At 32.6% G+C, this 17,244-nt stretch overlaps 1 protein-coding gene across 1 annotated transcript in view; it reads left to right on the forward strand.

Annotated features, from left to right (window-relative positions):
• LOC134690090 (collagen alpha-1(XXV) chain-like) overlaps positions 1-17,244 on the forward strand; it is a gene marked incomplete at its 3' end in the record, with an annotated part of 22,451 nt that continues 5,207 nt past the window's right edge. Inside the window, exons 1-6 of the mRNA XM_063550062.1 lie at positions 1-105; positions 1,022-1,062; positions 3,635-3,671; positions 5,780-6,076; positions 13,642-13,665; positions 14,705-14,809. Coding sequence (XP_063406132.1) covers positions 33-105; positions 1,022-1,062; positions 3,635-3,671; positions 5,780-6,076; positions 13,642-13,665; positions 14,705-14,809 — 577 coding nt within the window. The remainder of the gene's footprint in view (positions 106-1,021; positions 1,063-3,634; positions 3,672-5,779; positions 6,077-13,641; positions 13,666-14,704; positions 14,810-17,244) is intronic.

Raw genomic sequence — 17,244 nt, forward strand, 5'->3', positions numbered from 1 at the left:
TCGACGCCATATGCACAAAGATAGGCACCACCATGACCATGGACAACTTGGTGCGGTGGTTGATTGTTTTAGTAGTGGGGACCATGGTCTGTACGGAAGCACTTGGTAAGTTCCAACTGTTTTCATCTCTGTGAAATGTTGCAATCCCCTAAAAGATAAGATATAAATTATCAGAACATTTCAATGACGTTGAAACGTAATTGTATTATACACAATACATCGAGACAAAATATGAAACCGTTTTTTTCTTTCAAAACATTGTAGTTAATACTCAAATGATAAATGTTTCTCTGTTAAAGATATATGCATGACATGATATACAATGTAACAATTTACGGTACCAAATGCATTCCTCATAGATACCAGGATTATAATTTAGTACGTCAGACTCGTCTACCATAGACGATTCAGTGATAATCAAACAAAAAAGACAAACTTAAGTTAATCAAACAGGTGAAAAGCAATGACGACCACATATTCCGAAAGATTTTGTCAAAAACAGTTCAGGTAAACTATGCTTGATGTAGATATATTTGTTTTAAAACACTTTATTTATAACTATGGACATAGCATTCACAATGTATGTAAACACAGAGTTGCTTATGTAAAAAACGGTCGGTTAATTTTAGGTTTTTCGGTACTAAAAATAAAGTTTACATTAATAACTTTTTAAGAAACTTTCTATTCAATTCAAAATGAAATTTGCCATAACTTTGCCACTTCCTAAAACAAAATCGATTTTGAATCGTTAATGTTTTTTATGATGGCGTCATTCGGATTAATATGAATTCAAACATGATATAATACACATTCTGATCTATGCGTAAAACTCATATTTGACTTTTAGTTGTCGATTGTTCATTTTGTATCCCCATTTTTGCATTATTAAATTTTAAAGTCTAGAATGTACATCTGAAGATATGAACTTCTCACTTTAACGGTGTTATAGAAAATGAAATAGCTGGATCATTTTATCAAATTTTACTTTGTTCTTCAAAATGATGCTTTATTTCTTTTCTAGATCTCGGAAGAGTTGCCCGTAATAATCAAGAAAAAGTACAGGTACATTATCTATAATAATGATCGTGTAATCATGTTAACCTATGTGTTTACCATTCTCCTGCTGTAAAAGAGGGACGAAAGATACCAAAGGGACAGTGTAAACTTCCTTCTTGAAAATATGTATGTCCGTTTCGGTTGTTTGTTAATCGTATGTGTTTTTAAATGGACTATACTTGTGTTCCTTTAATGGCAGATTTTTTTTGTACTGTCATGAATCTGTAGAATCTTGTTAAAAATTGCATATAGATATCAAAAATTGGTTAACCGATGTTCAGGTCGAAACAGTCGATTATAAAGATTAATTTCAAGACTACAAATACATATAAAAAAAATTGCATCAACTCTGAATAAAAAAAGACTCGTTGCGTTTAAAAAATCAGATTCGCCTGCTGTGTATGCGTAACCAAACAAGCAAAACAAAGTTTCTGTTAAACATTCCCAATTTGGAATGTGATAAAATCTAAAACAAAAAACGATAGATCAGACGGATATTCTGGAATATGAAGATCTAGGAGCATGAAAATATTTTGTTATTCAGTACATCGTATCGGTTTACATATCGACGGCAAAGCTTATCTGATGTCGGTGCCCGTAGTTTTTCCTCACCACTCTGATGGTGCAATTTTTTAGTAGTGTTAATGCTTCCTTATACAGAGAATATGCACGATCGTAAAATATTATTGACAATATGTGAACGCCATATGATAAGGCAAATGGTGCGTTACTGCTCATAAATATGTATTTGACAATATCAATAGAAAAGTTGAAATCATCTATCCCATGATACTGAATAGCTCGTAATAACATTTATGTAAGCGTATTCGTCCAATTTAAGAGCAGACCATGCCACTTTAGGAAACATCTGACAATGGATAACAGATGGCATTCGGCCATAAACTAACTTATAAAGATGACTTATGTTATTAAGATCTTCTTATTTTGTGTCTATCGTTATTAAGAATTAAGTATACACTGCTATCAAAATTTTAACAATTTGGGTTTCCTATGACAACGATACTGATATATTGGCATAGTATGCTTTTCATGACTATTTATAGTGTCTTAACATTAAACCAAAATGCGTTTGAAGTGTTCTGTATGAAAACTTAGTCAGGAAAAACTGGAATAGATATAAGAAGATGTTGTATGAGTACCAATGAGACAACTCTCCATCAAAGTCACAATTTGTAAAATTAAACCATTATAGGTCAAAGGACGGTCTCCAACACGGAGCCTTGGTTCAAACATAGTTACAAGCTATAAAGGGCCCCAAAAAATGACTAGTATAAAACCATTCAAACGGGAAAACAAACGGTCTAATATATATATAAATAACGAGAAACACTTGTGAACCACATCAATAAACCACAAATACTGAACATTAGATTACTGATTTTGGGTAGATGCAAACAAATGCTGGTAAAGGTTAGTACCTATTTAAACGTTTTAATAGGTACTAACCTTTACCCTTCTGAACAATAGTGTAACATCACAGCATAGTAAGACGCACTATAAAATATCAATTAAAATGGCTTAATTCAATCAAAAGACATAATAACACAAGAGAACATGCACTAAACGAATAAGGTTGATCTTTGATACAAATTTAAATACAAAATCAATCAAATAAATATTGAATAAATAAAGGCAACAGTAATATACCAATGTGACATGTTTAAAAACAATCATTACCTTGAACAAAAAGCCGTCATATACAATGATATACACAGGTAAATGAAAATAATTTTGTTTTTGTAATGTATACCGTGTAAATGAAATATTTTTTTACAAAATCAATAATTTTGCTGTTTCAAGTACGAAGAAAATAAATTTTTTAGTAATACCATACACTTAGCAAAGCTAGTATATAGACGAGATAAAACCTCGAATAGTTAGTTTATTCAAACGTTGGGCATGACTTTCAAACATATTAACTACGCGTCATTTTTTATGTGCCAGTGCACAGTCAGAAATCTGGTGCCGTCTGCTTTAATTATTTTCTCCTCTCTTCAATTACATGTTGTTTGAACAAGGCCATTGATTTTCTTTTCGGAAAAATTACTGTAATGTATGAGGGTATATATGAGTTAGTCTTCCCTGAAAAGATGTCACACAGACAAACTTACCACATCCTTTTCTTTTGTATTTCTGGAATAATTGTCATCAGAATTACTCGATACCAACAAATTTGGAAGCCACATTTCTTACACGCTAGATATATTTATAGTCAATTATACAAAGCTATTCCTATTAAGCGACAAATAATAAAAGCATAGAAGTACATTGAAATAATGAATGCATATCAGGAGGTACCTAAACGACATGTGTCCCCGCTTATTACGGAGGTCGTGTCATTCTTTTTGTTTGTTAAACTGTATAAGGTTCATGAGATTTTAATTGATTTCTGTATATAAACATATGTATATTTATAATGTAATGTTTGGTCCAGTGAATTACTCATAGCTGCAGAAAATTCTACGAAAACTTTCCTTCTGTATTTTTAAGCTGAAATCTTATATCAATGTGTTATGTGAAGCGTGTAAAATTAATTTTCTTTCCTTCTGTCCTACAGGGAGAAAATATACTAAAACGTGAAAAGAGACAGACTGGTTAGTATTTATTCGTACTGATTTCTACGCTATAAAGTATCATTTGTTGATAATTTGTTTGGGTATTTTATGTCTTAGTATTGTTACTTTTTGGCGAAGTCCAAATCAGCTTATAGAATGGTGATGTCGGTTGGGCAGTCAGACAGGAAAAGTGGGCACTTTGTTCGTGAAATAAACTCCTCCTAAAAAGATCACTGAAACTTCATAGAAAGATTCTAAATAATGAGTGAAAATTTCACATCTTCTATCATAGAATTGTTTGAGAATTATTTCCAGACTTTGTAACTTATTCATTTTCAGCAAAAAATAATGAATGACAGTACCAGTTTTGTGTAATGAACTCATCCTACAGTTTTCAATCGAAGAAACTGTACAAAGTGATTGAAAACATGGTGAAGTTAGGAACACCCTAATATATCATAATCATTTTGATAATATTTTTTTTTAATTTTTGGAACTACTAGCAAACACAAACAAAAGAAACAAACAAATTTTATCCAAACCCGATCTTTGGAACAACACAGTGAGTTTGCAGACATTTTGTGGTTGTGTACCTTCTATTATTGCGTTATTTTACCCACCTTTTTGCTTTTCATAATTAAATTTACCCAGCATTCAAATGATCGCTTTATAGTATTCTCCATTGTTTAAGAAACAATCAGTGCGATCCAGCCATTTATTTATGACAGAAAAGTCAAGTAAACAACATTTTCATTTCAATTCACGTACATATAGAATGCAATAAAATATGTTGCCTAAGGAAGTCACGGATAAATGGCATCTCTTTATATCTCTCAGGAAATTTCTACTAATGGTTTTTAATGTGTGATAAGTTGTTACTCATGAAAAAATAGAGGTCAAGTTAAAAAGTTGATTGTTTTTTTCTTTTTCTTTTACCATTCAGGAGTTATGGTTCTTGTTCGATTAAAAAATTGTCACTTTATGTCGTTCCCATGCAATAACTTATGAAACACTTTACTAATGCTTATGAAATTTAATATGTTGTCACTAATGAAAAAATGGAGATCAAGTTTAGTATCAGTCCAGAATTTGTGGTTCTTGGTAGATTGACAGTTGGCACGTTATGTAGTCTATGTGAAATATCTTATCAACCAAAATCTATAAAATGTTAGTATACTGTCACTGATGACAATATGAGGGTCAAATTTGATATGACGATTTCGGTTTTGATATTCAGGTGAAACGGTCTTTTACACATTGTTGTTGTTTGTGTGTTTTATGCATTCGCTTTATGCTGGAATCGTGTAATAACTTATTAATTGGTGTTGATCATTGTTGAATTCCGTAAGGTGACCTTTATTTGTTTAATCCACTTCTCTAAAACTATGCTCTCGGATAGTTTTACCATTGGCAAACATTACATGTTTTTTTTTTTATTTTCTATTGTATATTTCAAAAAAATGGTATCCAAAATGCCTTCAAAATATTTACCTGAAAACTAAAATTCCGGAATATTACAATTTGCTATACTTTGACGAAATAATGTGTTCCAGAACACGAGACAATAAAAAATTTACCTGCAAAACTTGCTCTTGCTAGGCTATGAGGAATGGTATTTAAGTTATCAATTCACAAGTACTATGGTTGCCATTTCATTGATTATCGGAGTGTCTCAATTTCTCGATCTACTTGCTTTCTTTTAACAATGATAGATTATAAATAGACTATAACAATCCTGACATTATTTTTGGTTTAGTCCTGTTCTTATTTTGCATCTAACAAATGCGAATTAATTAGTTTATGATTAAAAAAGGACAAACCTGGACACACTAAGTTACAGTTTGTGCTATTCTACTTGTTGTTTCTCATAAATGTGTCCGCCTATACAGGATTTTATAGAAAGCATGATATTCTGATATTTTTATATAATTATAATTTTTCCTCGGAAATGAAACTCTATATGTATTTACGTCATATTTATTTTATTAATCTTATCAATTTATATTTCAATAGTATGCCTTAATTGTATACTAGTATGTGTATTCCATTTGTATTTTTCACAAGCTTGTTTAGTTTGCAGACACTATTGATTTAAATCTAAATTAGAATTAAGCATTCTTTTTTTCATATGAACATTGTGTTTTTAGTGGCAAGCACATTTTTTCAAAGGCACTGTCAGGGTGAAACAGTCATTCCAACGTGTGATCAAACGCAAGGACTTAGTATGTACATTTTGGAAGCCTGGTATGGGGGAGTAAGTTGTAATCCACCTGATATGTATTTTGACACAGCTACTGCCCCATGTGGGACTGATGTTACAACTACAGTGAAAGGATTATGTGATAATTTATTCGAGTGTATGATTTTAATTGACGATACAACATTGGGGCCGACTAACTGTTCACCCGCTCAAGATAAGGATTTGTTCTTGGAATACGACTGTGGTAAGTGCATATTAAGTGATCCGTATTCAACGTATAATATCACCGTATGGGTCCGAACAATCTAGTAACGTAAGATGTTACTTGTCACATATGCTAATGAAAATTAGAAATTATTTCAAAGTGATGAAATGTTCAATACTTATTATTTAGAACCTACTTCCATTTGTCTACAAAACAACCAATGCAAACAATAACAACTTATAAAGGAACGTAACACAACTACTTACCGTGTATTGAAATAAGCCCTACCTACAGACCTTGTATAAAAAAATATACACGATATCCACGCTATTGCTTTTGACCAATTGTATTCGTAGAAATATATAGGCGGTAAGATACAAGTGTATGATAGATTGTTTGCTTTTCACCTGTCATATATTAATGTTCCGGACCATATGAGTATTTAGACCATACGCATATGGTGATGACCATATGTTTATATACTCATATGGTCCGACCGTACGCGTATGGTCGGGGTAGTTAACACTCTGTTACAGAAAAACTTTGAATACTTCTTAACCCTTCATATGGTATGACCGTTCATTAAAAAGACGCTATAATGTAGGTAATTTTATTTTTATATTATAATAAAAAGATAAGCTAAATAAAAATAAGAAGTTTACCATGATAGTTAATTTTACTTAATTGTCAAATTTATAGTAAACACATTTTATACCAATGGCAATATGTCGACTAAAAAAAATCAAAAATTTCTTTATGAACTGTTACACAAGAAGATACTGGAAAGTAACACAATATGGTGTATTGCAGTCATTTTACGATATTTCAAATCTAGAGCTACTTTAAAAAAAAAAAAAAAGACCGCAATATCACTGTACGCAGCTGCAAAAAGGGTATCTTTTCACTCGAAAACAAAAGGTGTAACTGAAAAGGATCGTGCACAAATTTCTTGCAAATGCAAAAAAGCTATGATGCCGTGTGGAAGTGAATGTCACCTAAGCCTACATACAAGAATGTAGCTAGCGATGAAAACTAACTATGACATCAAAATTTAATTTTTACGTAGTTTTTCGTTTATAAAATTAATATATTGTCATGTTATAATCATCACTATTGAAACGTTTATAATGTAGTTTGAAAAAATACCTATATGGTCCAAATACTCATATGATCCGACCCGTTAATAACCAAACGAGTATTATACTCATATGGTCCGACCATACGCGTACGGTCGGACCATACGCGTTTGGTCGGACCATACGCGTTTGGTCGGACCATATGAGTATGGTCGGACCATATGAGTATACACATGTGGCGATGACCATACGCGTATGGTCCAAATACGCATATGGTCCGGAACATTAATAAGTATATAATAGATTTGATTGTTTTATACTCATTGAATAGAAGTAAATGATAGATTGTTTGTTTTCTACTCATCGAAAATCATTATATGAGAGATCGATTGGTTATACCCGTTGAATAGCAGTATTTGATAGATTATTCGTTTCATACCCGTCAAGTATCTGTATATGATAGTTCGTTTCATACCCGTCAAGTAATAGTATATGATAGAGTGTATATGTTATACCCGTCAAATATCAGTATTTGATAAATAACTCGTTTCATACCCGTCAAATATCAGTATATCATAGCGATTTGACTGTTTTATACCCATTGAATAGCAGTATATGATAGATTGTTTGTTTTCTACCCATCGAAAACCATTATATGAGAGATCGATTGGTTATACCCGTTGAATAGCAGTATATGATACAGTGTTTGTTTCATACCAGTCAAATATCAGTGTATGATATATTGCTTGTTTTATACCCGTCAAGTAATAGTATATGATAGATTGTATGTTATTTACCTGTCAACTATCAGTTTTTGATATATAATTAGTTTCATACCTGTAAAAATATCGGTATATGATAGATTGTTTGTTTAATACCCGTCAAATATCAGTATTTGATAAATAATTCGTTTCATACCCTTCAAATATCAGTATTTGATAGTTTGTTTCATACCCGTCAAATATTAGTATGTGATATATTGTTTGTTTCATACCCGTCAAATTTTAGTATATGATAGGTTGTTTGTTTTATAACCGTCAAATATCAGTTTATCATGGATTTATTGTTTTATAACGGTCAAATATCGGTATTTGATTGGTAATTCGTTTCATACCCGTCAAATATCAGTATATGATAGATTGTTTGTTTCATACCAGTCAAATATAAGAATCTGATAGTTTGTTTGATACCCGTCAAATATCAGTATGTGATAGATTGTTTGTTGCATGCCAGTCAAATATTAATATATGATAGGTTGTTTGTTTTATACCCGTCAAATATCAGTTTATGATGGATTGTTTGTTTTATGACCGTCAAATATCAATATTTGATTGGTAATTCGTTTCATTCCCGTCAAATATCAGTATATGATATATTGTTTGTTTTTTACCAGTCAAATATAAGTATATGATAGGTTGTTTATTTTATACCCGTCAAATATCAGTTTATCATGAATTGTTGTTGTATAACCGTCAAATATCAGTATTTGATTGGTAATTCGTTTCATTCCCGACAAATATCAGTAACCGATAGACTAAAATTTAGAAAGGATTGTTTTATTTTATACCCGTCGAATATTAGTTTAGTATATGATAGATTGTTCGCTATGACGTCATGCACAGTAGCTTTATACAACCGTGTTTAACATATATCTTATATAGGAAGACTTTTTTATGATAAATTGATGATAGCTAGTCATTAAAATCCATATTAGTAAAAGGTTGTCAAATTTAATTTCGTATGATACAAAACGAACATGGAGAAAGTGGTCAAAATATGTGAAACTTTTTAACATTTGACCTGAAATTTGTACAAGTTCAACGTTTTTTCCTGCATTTTCGTACAATTGAATTTTTCGAATTCGGACTATGACGTCATACGATTTTCACCTAATATAAAATAAAAATCGGTCATGGTGGATGAGTCTTGAATGTTAGTAGTTTGTTAAGTGTTAGAGGTAGTAATTTGAAGAGATTAATATTAGAAAATGGAAGAACTGGTAAAAAAATATGTACTTGCTATTTTCTTATTTCGAAATGGCTTGATATTCCAAATGTGCATAACCAAGAGGTTTAAAAAAATCTGCAATTTTTTAAATGTCCAGCTATTATGTTACAATTTAAAGAAATTACGTTTTTACGCTATTTTCTGGATATTGTCGCTTATTATTTCCATTACACTGCTCTTACCATTTATCTTTTTAGATTTCCAAAACAATCTTTGGTTTTTTTTTTGTTGTTTGAAAAAAAGAAACGTGTTGAACGTTTATGTTTTAAGTTATGTGATGAACTAAGCGTCCAGTCCAGTTTGTTACACTTTTTTCTGGGGGTAAATGCTGATGTCGTGAATGATTTTAATAATTTGAAGACGTTGCGTTTGTGAACTCAGCTTTGTACACGCCGTCTACATACCTGTCGAATACATGTTAAATTGTTTGATTTATACCCGCCGAATAGCAGTATATGATAGATTGATAGATTGTTTGCTATATACCCGTCGAATACTTGTTTATTATAATAGACTGTTTCATAAACGTATTGTTAGTAATATTTCATGCATATCTGAGATGAGATCATGTTGAAATTACATTTTTTACAATGTTTTAATGTAAGTAAAGTGAAACATCAAAAAAGTAATGCAGTTTTGATTGGTTCTTTACGGTCGCATTTGATTCTGGATAAAACTGTTGGCAAATTGTCACCAGCTCACGTGATAGGCGAACGTTAGAAGTAGAGGATCCGGATTTACTAAAAGGATGTCGAATAAGCGATGGTTCTTAGTCTTGGTTTTAATCTGCTTATTAACGTAGCTTCAACTGCCCTGGACCTAGTAGGTTAACAATTAAAACATAAAGCTTGCCAGTGCATTTGGTCAACTGACTCGGGATTCCAGTCTTTAAGTTCATGTCTAAACATTTTTATTTTGAAAATAAAACTTGACAGTACAAAATTATTACGAGAAACTGAAATGCACAATTTCTGAATTTTAAAGGTAAACAACTTTGACATGTTTTCAATCGCTTTAATTGAATGTGCGAAATAATAAGTTAATGACTGACTGAGATATTTACCACTGTCATCATAATAAAGTAAAACTTGCTCTTCGTCTTGCAACCTTCGACCACGACAGATAGAAATAAATATATTATACGTACGTCTGAACCAGCGAAAACTCCACGACAGATAGAAATAAATATATTATATGTACGTCTGAACCAGTGACAACTCCACGACAATAATTATATTATACGTACGTCTGAACCAGTGACAACTCTACGACAATAATTATATTAAACGTACGTCTGAACCAGTGACAACTCCACGACAATAATTATATTATAAGTCCTTTGAACCAGTGACAACTCCACGACTGACTTCATCCATCGGATCACCAGTGAGGGCGGTACAAGGATGAAAACATGTTCTGTATATATAATTAGCCTAAATAACAGCTCAACATTGTAAGATCTGTAAATTTGCAGAAGTAATTAATTTGTTCTTCCCTGGCCTGAATTCGAACACATGATTCTAGTTTATCGTGGTACCAATTCGTTCAGTAATAATTTCAAGATGGCCAATACTATCTAAAAGAATAATTTCGTAACGTAATTCGAACAATTATTCGGATAAGATAGTGAATATAAGATAAATATGATAATACATTGCGAACGAAACATAACAAACTGTGTATCACATAAAACTGAATAAATCGGTATTTTAATTGTTTAAATAAAAAAATGTACCACAACTAGTTGTCCTATTGAAAAAAATTAACACACCCTTAAAAGAATTCACAATGATAAATATGTACAGAACACAATTCAAATAAATCAGATTGCAAGGTAACACACCTCATTTCCAATGCATAAACACTATGTGGCATAACAGAATATATAAATACAATGTGACTATGCAATTGTAGAATTAAATATTGTCCCCCATGAAATGATGTCCCATGGTCAAAATTACACGGATTTGACCTGTGAAATTTTGTCCAGGACACTTTTTTATTATAGAATATTGTTCACTTCTGTGTAAAAGTGTCCATTGAAAAGAGTTTCTATTTTGACCTCAGAGAGATATTTGTTTCACAGTGAAATCATGTCAGAATAGCATAAAAGTATTGTCTTATACCAAATAAATTAATTTACCAAAAATAATAAGACTAAATTGACATTTGTTTTGTGATTCTTGGGAAGTCATATTTGCAAGATATCTTATTACAGGTCTTATTAACCCCAAGATGACATCCACTCTCATTATGGAATAAGTAAAACAACTGTTTCAGTTTGTCCTTCTGAATAATAAGTTTTAATGGGGGGTTTTCCTGTGTTTTTTTTATCAACATGTATATAAAACATTTCATTGTTTTTGATTTTAAATTGTTTGGCCTTCCTTCTAAATGATCTTCTTTCATTAGTATAAAAATCTGAAGGGTATTAACCATCACACAAAAAGTCATATAGCTTTTTATATTCACCACTTTTCATTTTGTTTACATCTGTGTTGTCTTGATTTAAATTTTCATTATGGTTTAAAAGAGGGACGAAAGATACCAAAGGGACAGTCAAACTCATAAATCTAAAACAAACTGACAACGCCATGGCTAAAATGAAAAAGACAAACAGAAAAACAATAGTACACATGACACAACATAGAAAACTAAAGAATAAACAACACGAACCCAACCAAAATTTAGGGGTGATCTCAGGTGCTCCGGCAGGGTAAGCAGATCATGTACCACGTGTGGCACCCGTCGTGTTGCTTATGTGATTACAAATCCGGTAAATAGTCTAATTCGGTAGGTCACATTCATGATTGTTTAATTAATTGATTAAAACATTTCAATGATTGTTAAATTATTTCCCTTCTTCAGGGACAGAAAAAAATAGCTACACAATGAAACATTGTCCCTTGTTACATATTTTATAAACATCCATGAAATTATGTCCAAATACTAGGGACAATTTTTCACTAAGTGATACACTATTTTATAGTTTACAAATGTGATATTCTGTCCCGTGAACGAAATTTCACAGATGAACTGTGAAATGTGGTCACAGAAGACACAATTTCATGGGACACTATTTTGGCTTACATAATCACTATGCAACATGCATCAGGCCCTTTATTACACAATTTCACCAACAGATTATTATGCAACATACTCCCGGTAAGTATCACACAAAACGTATGAACACAATAACACATACATACAACATCGATTAACAATGTCCACCAACGTTCAATCAACCACAATCACACAATAACACTTGCACAAATCCGTCAATGCACAAGGAATTCATATGAACACAGATCAACTCGCACACTAATTATCACCATGAATCTGAACGAAATGAATAATATCCAAACTGGTAAAATTTAATACAGTTCACATTCACTTATAAATATCTAGAAAGAATTCAACGTCTACAATATATATAACGCTGAAAACCAGCAAGTATATATACCGTGTACTTTCACTGTTCAATAAATTATGATATCAGCTTAACTTCATATTACAATCACTATTGCAACTATTCACTACTAAATCTAAGCACTGTTTATATCCCTTGGAATCACTAAGTTAACTCTACTTACGAATACTATCCGTGAAGTTTATCCTTCAATGACCAACCAACACAACACAGCTGGCAGTGGTGTCACGCCCAAAAGGAAAATATATTCTGGAATATTATTTCCACAGGAATCATTATTACAGAATATGTTCCTAACGGAATAAATGGTATAGAATATTAGTTCCAACAGGAATAGATATTATGACAATGTTTATAACAAAGTTTCCATTGAAACTTCTGTCAGGTGGAACAAATCATAGGTTGACAACGGGTTAAACAAACAAATGGATTTTTTAACGAACTAAACTTGCTTTACAGCCCTTGCACGGTCGGGTTACAGTGGTTCACTGTCTTGATCTGGTATATATTTACTTAAAATGGGATGGTAAGGTAAAACACGTACTAACTATATGAGGTGTTTTACAAGAAACATAAGGTGTTCCAATCATAGAGAAACTGGTATTCATATAAAAACACAATCAATAGAAAGGACAAAAGGTATTTTACAGCAAAAAAAGTAAACTTATGCCAATTTCCGTTCTTTAGATATCAACCTCATGATTTCAAACTTTTGCTAATATAAGTATTTATTCCTGGGATTGATAAAGCATATGATAGATCTACTACGTATTTTTCACTTTGTATCCTTTGCAGTGGTCGTGTTTTTTGTTTTCAGATTGAACACTGTTTAAAAAGTAATAAACATTTCATATTTCTTTTGGAAACCAAATGTTTTGATGGTAAGCGTTAATTCATACATAACGTTTGTGAGAATTTAAACAAGCAACTAAAACAAATAAATAAAACAAATGTTACATTCAGTTTATGAAAAGCTCCTTGTCCATATTAAGTTTTTATTGTTTAAGTTTTAAAATGTAATCTAGACTTTCTAAATCTATCAGATTTGAAATGAATTGCATGTTTAACATTTTCCCACGTTTTGCTTGTAGTGAGAGCAAGAGCTGTTGTAATGGGTGAGTTCACATTTAACTTAGAGAAGATCAGAGCTAAAGTTCAATTTAAGGTTTGTGACCCCTTCTGTAGCCATTTTTGTACGAATTTTTCAAACTTCAATTGTATCAAAACTACAGATAAAATGAATAATAGAGATAGGCCATTTAGTACATATACCAAGGAGAAACTTGATGCAAAGCATTATTATTTATTGCTTCATTGCATTTACTAGAAAAAGAGTACTTTGTGGTAAATAAATCAAGATTTTTATAGAAAATCAACAGCCTGATTTTCGTTATAAAATTTGAAACATAGATTACTCACTTGCTTTTCTATGATGTGCTAGTGTTCATTTTCTACAAAATGTTCTAACCACCCTGTAAATTCCAAAATACCTCGTGCTGAGTCACTAAAGTCGAGTGAACCCTAAAAGATGTACTTGATTTGGTCCATATTTCTGTTTGTTATAACCAATAACTACATTAATAAACTTGTTTTTATGAAATCAACGCTAACACTGCATGCAGTAATCCTATATCTATTAGTCATCAAATTGCCAAATATAAGAGCACAAGGATAAAGGCTGTGCATTTTCTATAAAATTTCCATATGTTTAGCCTTGAAACAACAGAAGGGTACATAATCCTTAACAAGCATACAAAAATTGATTGTAAATATCATAGGTATACTCACCTTTTTATAACCTTACTATACGGTTTTTGGTATTCTCATTTTTTATAACCTTGCTTTACGATGTGGGGTACACTCATCTTTTTATAGGTTCGATAGATTTAAGTAACATACTGTGAAGATGATAGTCGACGGTAGCAATATCATTTTAGAAGGACTCTGTACAAACCAAGATAGTGTATTTCCATTCTTCACCACATTGTAACATATACCGGTGAATTCAATTATTCATAACTGTAAATAAAAACAATTGAAATAAGGTGTTGAAACCAAGCAATCAAGCAATGAAAAATCGGGATGCTAGTATCAAAAAATGTTCTAAAACAATAATTTTGTTCCACAAGATATATTTTTGCCTTTTTAATATAGGAATTCCTGGTCCAACCGGACCAAAGGGACCGACAGGCATGAAGGGAGAAAGCATTGCAGGAGAAAAGGGAATGAAAGGCGATCCGGGAACCAAAGGCTCAATAGGTTTGTATGTTTTACTAAGAATAAATTGAAAACTAATAATCCTGATTCCTGTCAACATCTTATCATTCTTCTGTCAAAAAGAGAGATTGAAGATACCAGAGGGAAGTTGAAAAATAGAATAACAAAGCAACGCCATGTCAAAAACAAAAAGATAAAGAACAGAGCACAAAACACAAATATAGAAAACTAAATACTGTACAACACGAACCTCACAGAAAATCGGTGATGATCTCATGTGCCTAGGAAAAGTAAGCAGATTCTGCTCAATATGTGGCATTCGTACGCGTCGTGTTGCTCATATAAGCACAAACCGGGTAATAAGTCAAATAAGGTGCGTCTTGATTTTCAAAAAGAAGACAATATATTTTTATTACCACAATTGAAACATATCTTTAGTATTCCTTATCGGTCAAACAACACGTGATGGCGTCCGTAAACTTTTCAAAGTGATAATTTCAACTTACTTACTTACTGCCCGGTATACCATCGGCATGAAGGGTAGCAACAAAGGTTCTCCATTTCTGTCTGTCTTTGACCATCTTTTCTACTGTTCCCCATGTTTTGTTCATGGTCTTCAGTTCTCCTTCTACAGTACGTCTCCATGTGTGTTTTGGTCTTCCTCGCTTACGCCTTCCTTCTGGAGTCCAATGTAATGATGTTCTAGTAATGGAATTACTATCTCTTCTAATCACATGCCCAATCTATTTCCAACGCCTTCTCACTGATATTGTAGCCATGCTATCTTACTGACACTGGTTTAGAAGATCTTCATTAGATATTTTGTTTGGCAAGAAAATCCGCAGGATTCTCCTTAAGCTTTTGGTATGGAAAACTGACATTTTGTCAATATCGACTTCTGTCATCCTCCAGCATACTGATCCGTATAACAAAGTAGATAGAACACAACTCTGGCACAGTCATCCTCAAGCATACTGATCCGTATAACAAAGTAGATAGTACACAACTCTGGTACTGTCATCTTCCAGTATACTGATCCGTATAACAAAGTAGATAGTACACAACTCTGGTACAGTTATCCTCCAGTATACTGATCCGTATAACAAAGTAGATATTACACCCACTGTGTTACCGTCATCCTCCAGCATACTGATCCGTATAACAAAGTAGATAGTACACAACTCTGGTACAGCCGTCCTCCAGCATACTGATCCGTATAACAAAGTAGGTAGTAAACAACTCTGGTACAGTCATCCTCCAGCATACTGATCTGTATAACAGAGTAGATACTAGTAGTACATAACTCTGGTACAGTCATCCTCCAGCATACTGATCCGTATAACAGAGTAGATAGTACACAACTCTGGTACTGTCACCCTCCAGCATACTGTTCCGTATATCAAAGTAGATAGTACACAATTCTGGTACTGTCATCCTCCAGCATACTGATTCGTATAACAAAGTAGAAAGTACACAACTCTGGTACTGTCATCCTCCAGCATACTGATCCGTATAACAAAGTAGATAGTACATAACCCCGGTACTGTCATCCTCCAGCATACTGATCCGTATAACAAAGTAGATAGTACATAACTCTGGTACTGTAATCCTCCAGCATACTGATCCGTATAACAAAGTAGAAAGTACACAACTCTGGTACTGTAATCCTCCAGCATACTGTTCCGTATAACAAAGTAGATAGTACACAACTCTGGTACTGTCATCCTCCAGCATACTGATCCGTATAACAAAGTAGATAGTACACCCACTGTGGTACAGTCATCCTCCGGCATACTGATCCGTATAACAAAGTAGATAGTACACAACTCTGGTACTGTCATCCTCCAGAATACTGATCCGTATAACAAAGTAGATAGTACACAACTCTGGTACTGTCATCCTCCAGCATACTGATCCGTATAACAAAGTAGATAGTACATAACTCTGGTACTGTAATCCTCCAGCATACTGATCCGTATAAAAAAGTAGATAGTACACAACTCTGGTACTGTCATCCTCCAGCATACTGATCCGTATAACAAAGTAGATAGTAAACAACTCTGGTGCAGTCATCCTCCAGCATACTTATCCGTATAACAAAGTTGATAGTACATAACTCCGGTACTGTCATCCTCCAGCATACTGATCCGTATAACAAAGTAGATAGTACACAACTCTGGTACAGTTTTAGTTTGGTCTTCTTACTGAACTGTGATGATTTCCATACATTATTAAGTGATCTAAATATATTCCTGGCTTTCTTCAATCTATTCATGATGTCATTTCCTGCACCTCCATCGTTTCTTATTGTACTTCTTAGGTATGTAACTATTTCTGTGATGGGGAGATCTTTTCCATCTACTAGTTTAGGAGTTGGGTTATTGATGTTTAGGGTCATGACTTCAGTTTTGGTTTGGCTGAGTTTAAGTCCAACTTGATTAGCAAAAGTATTTAGGCGGTTTGTCTTCTCTTGTAAA

This window comes from Mytilus trossulus, chromosome 11 (assembly GCF_036588685.1).
Source record: "Mytilus trossulus isolate FHL-02 chromosome 11, PNRI_Mtr1.1.1.hap1, whole genome shotgun sequence".
NCBI lineage: Eukaryota > Metazoa > Mollusca > Bivalvia > Mytilida > Mytilidae > Mytilus > Mytilus trossulus.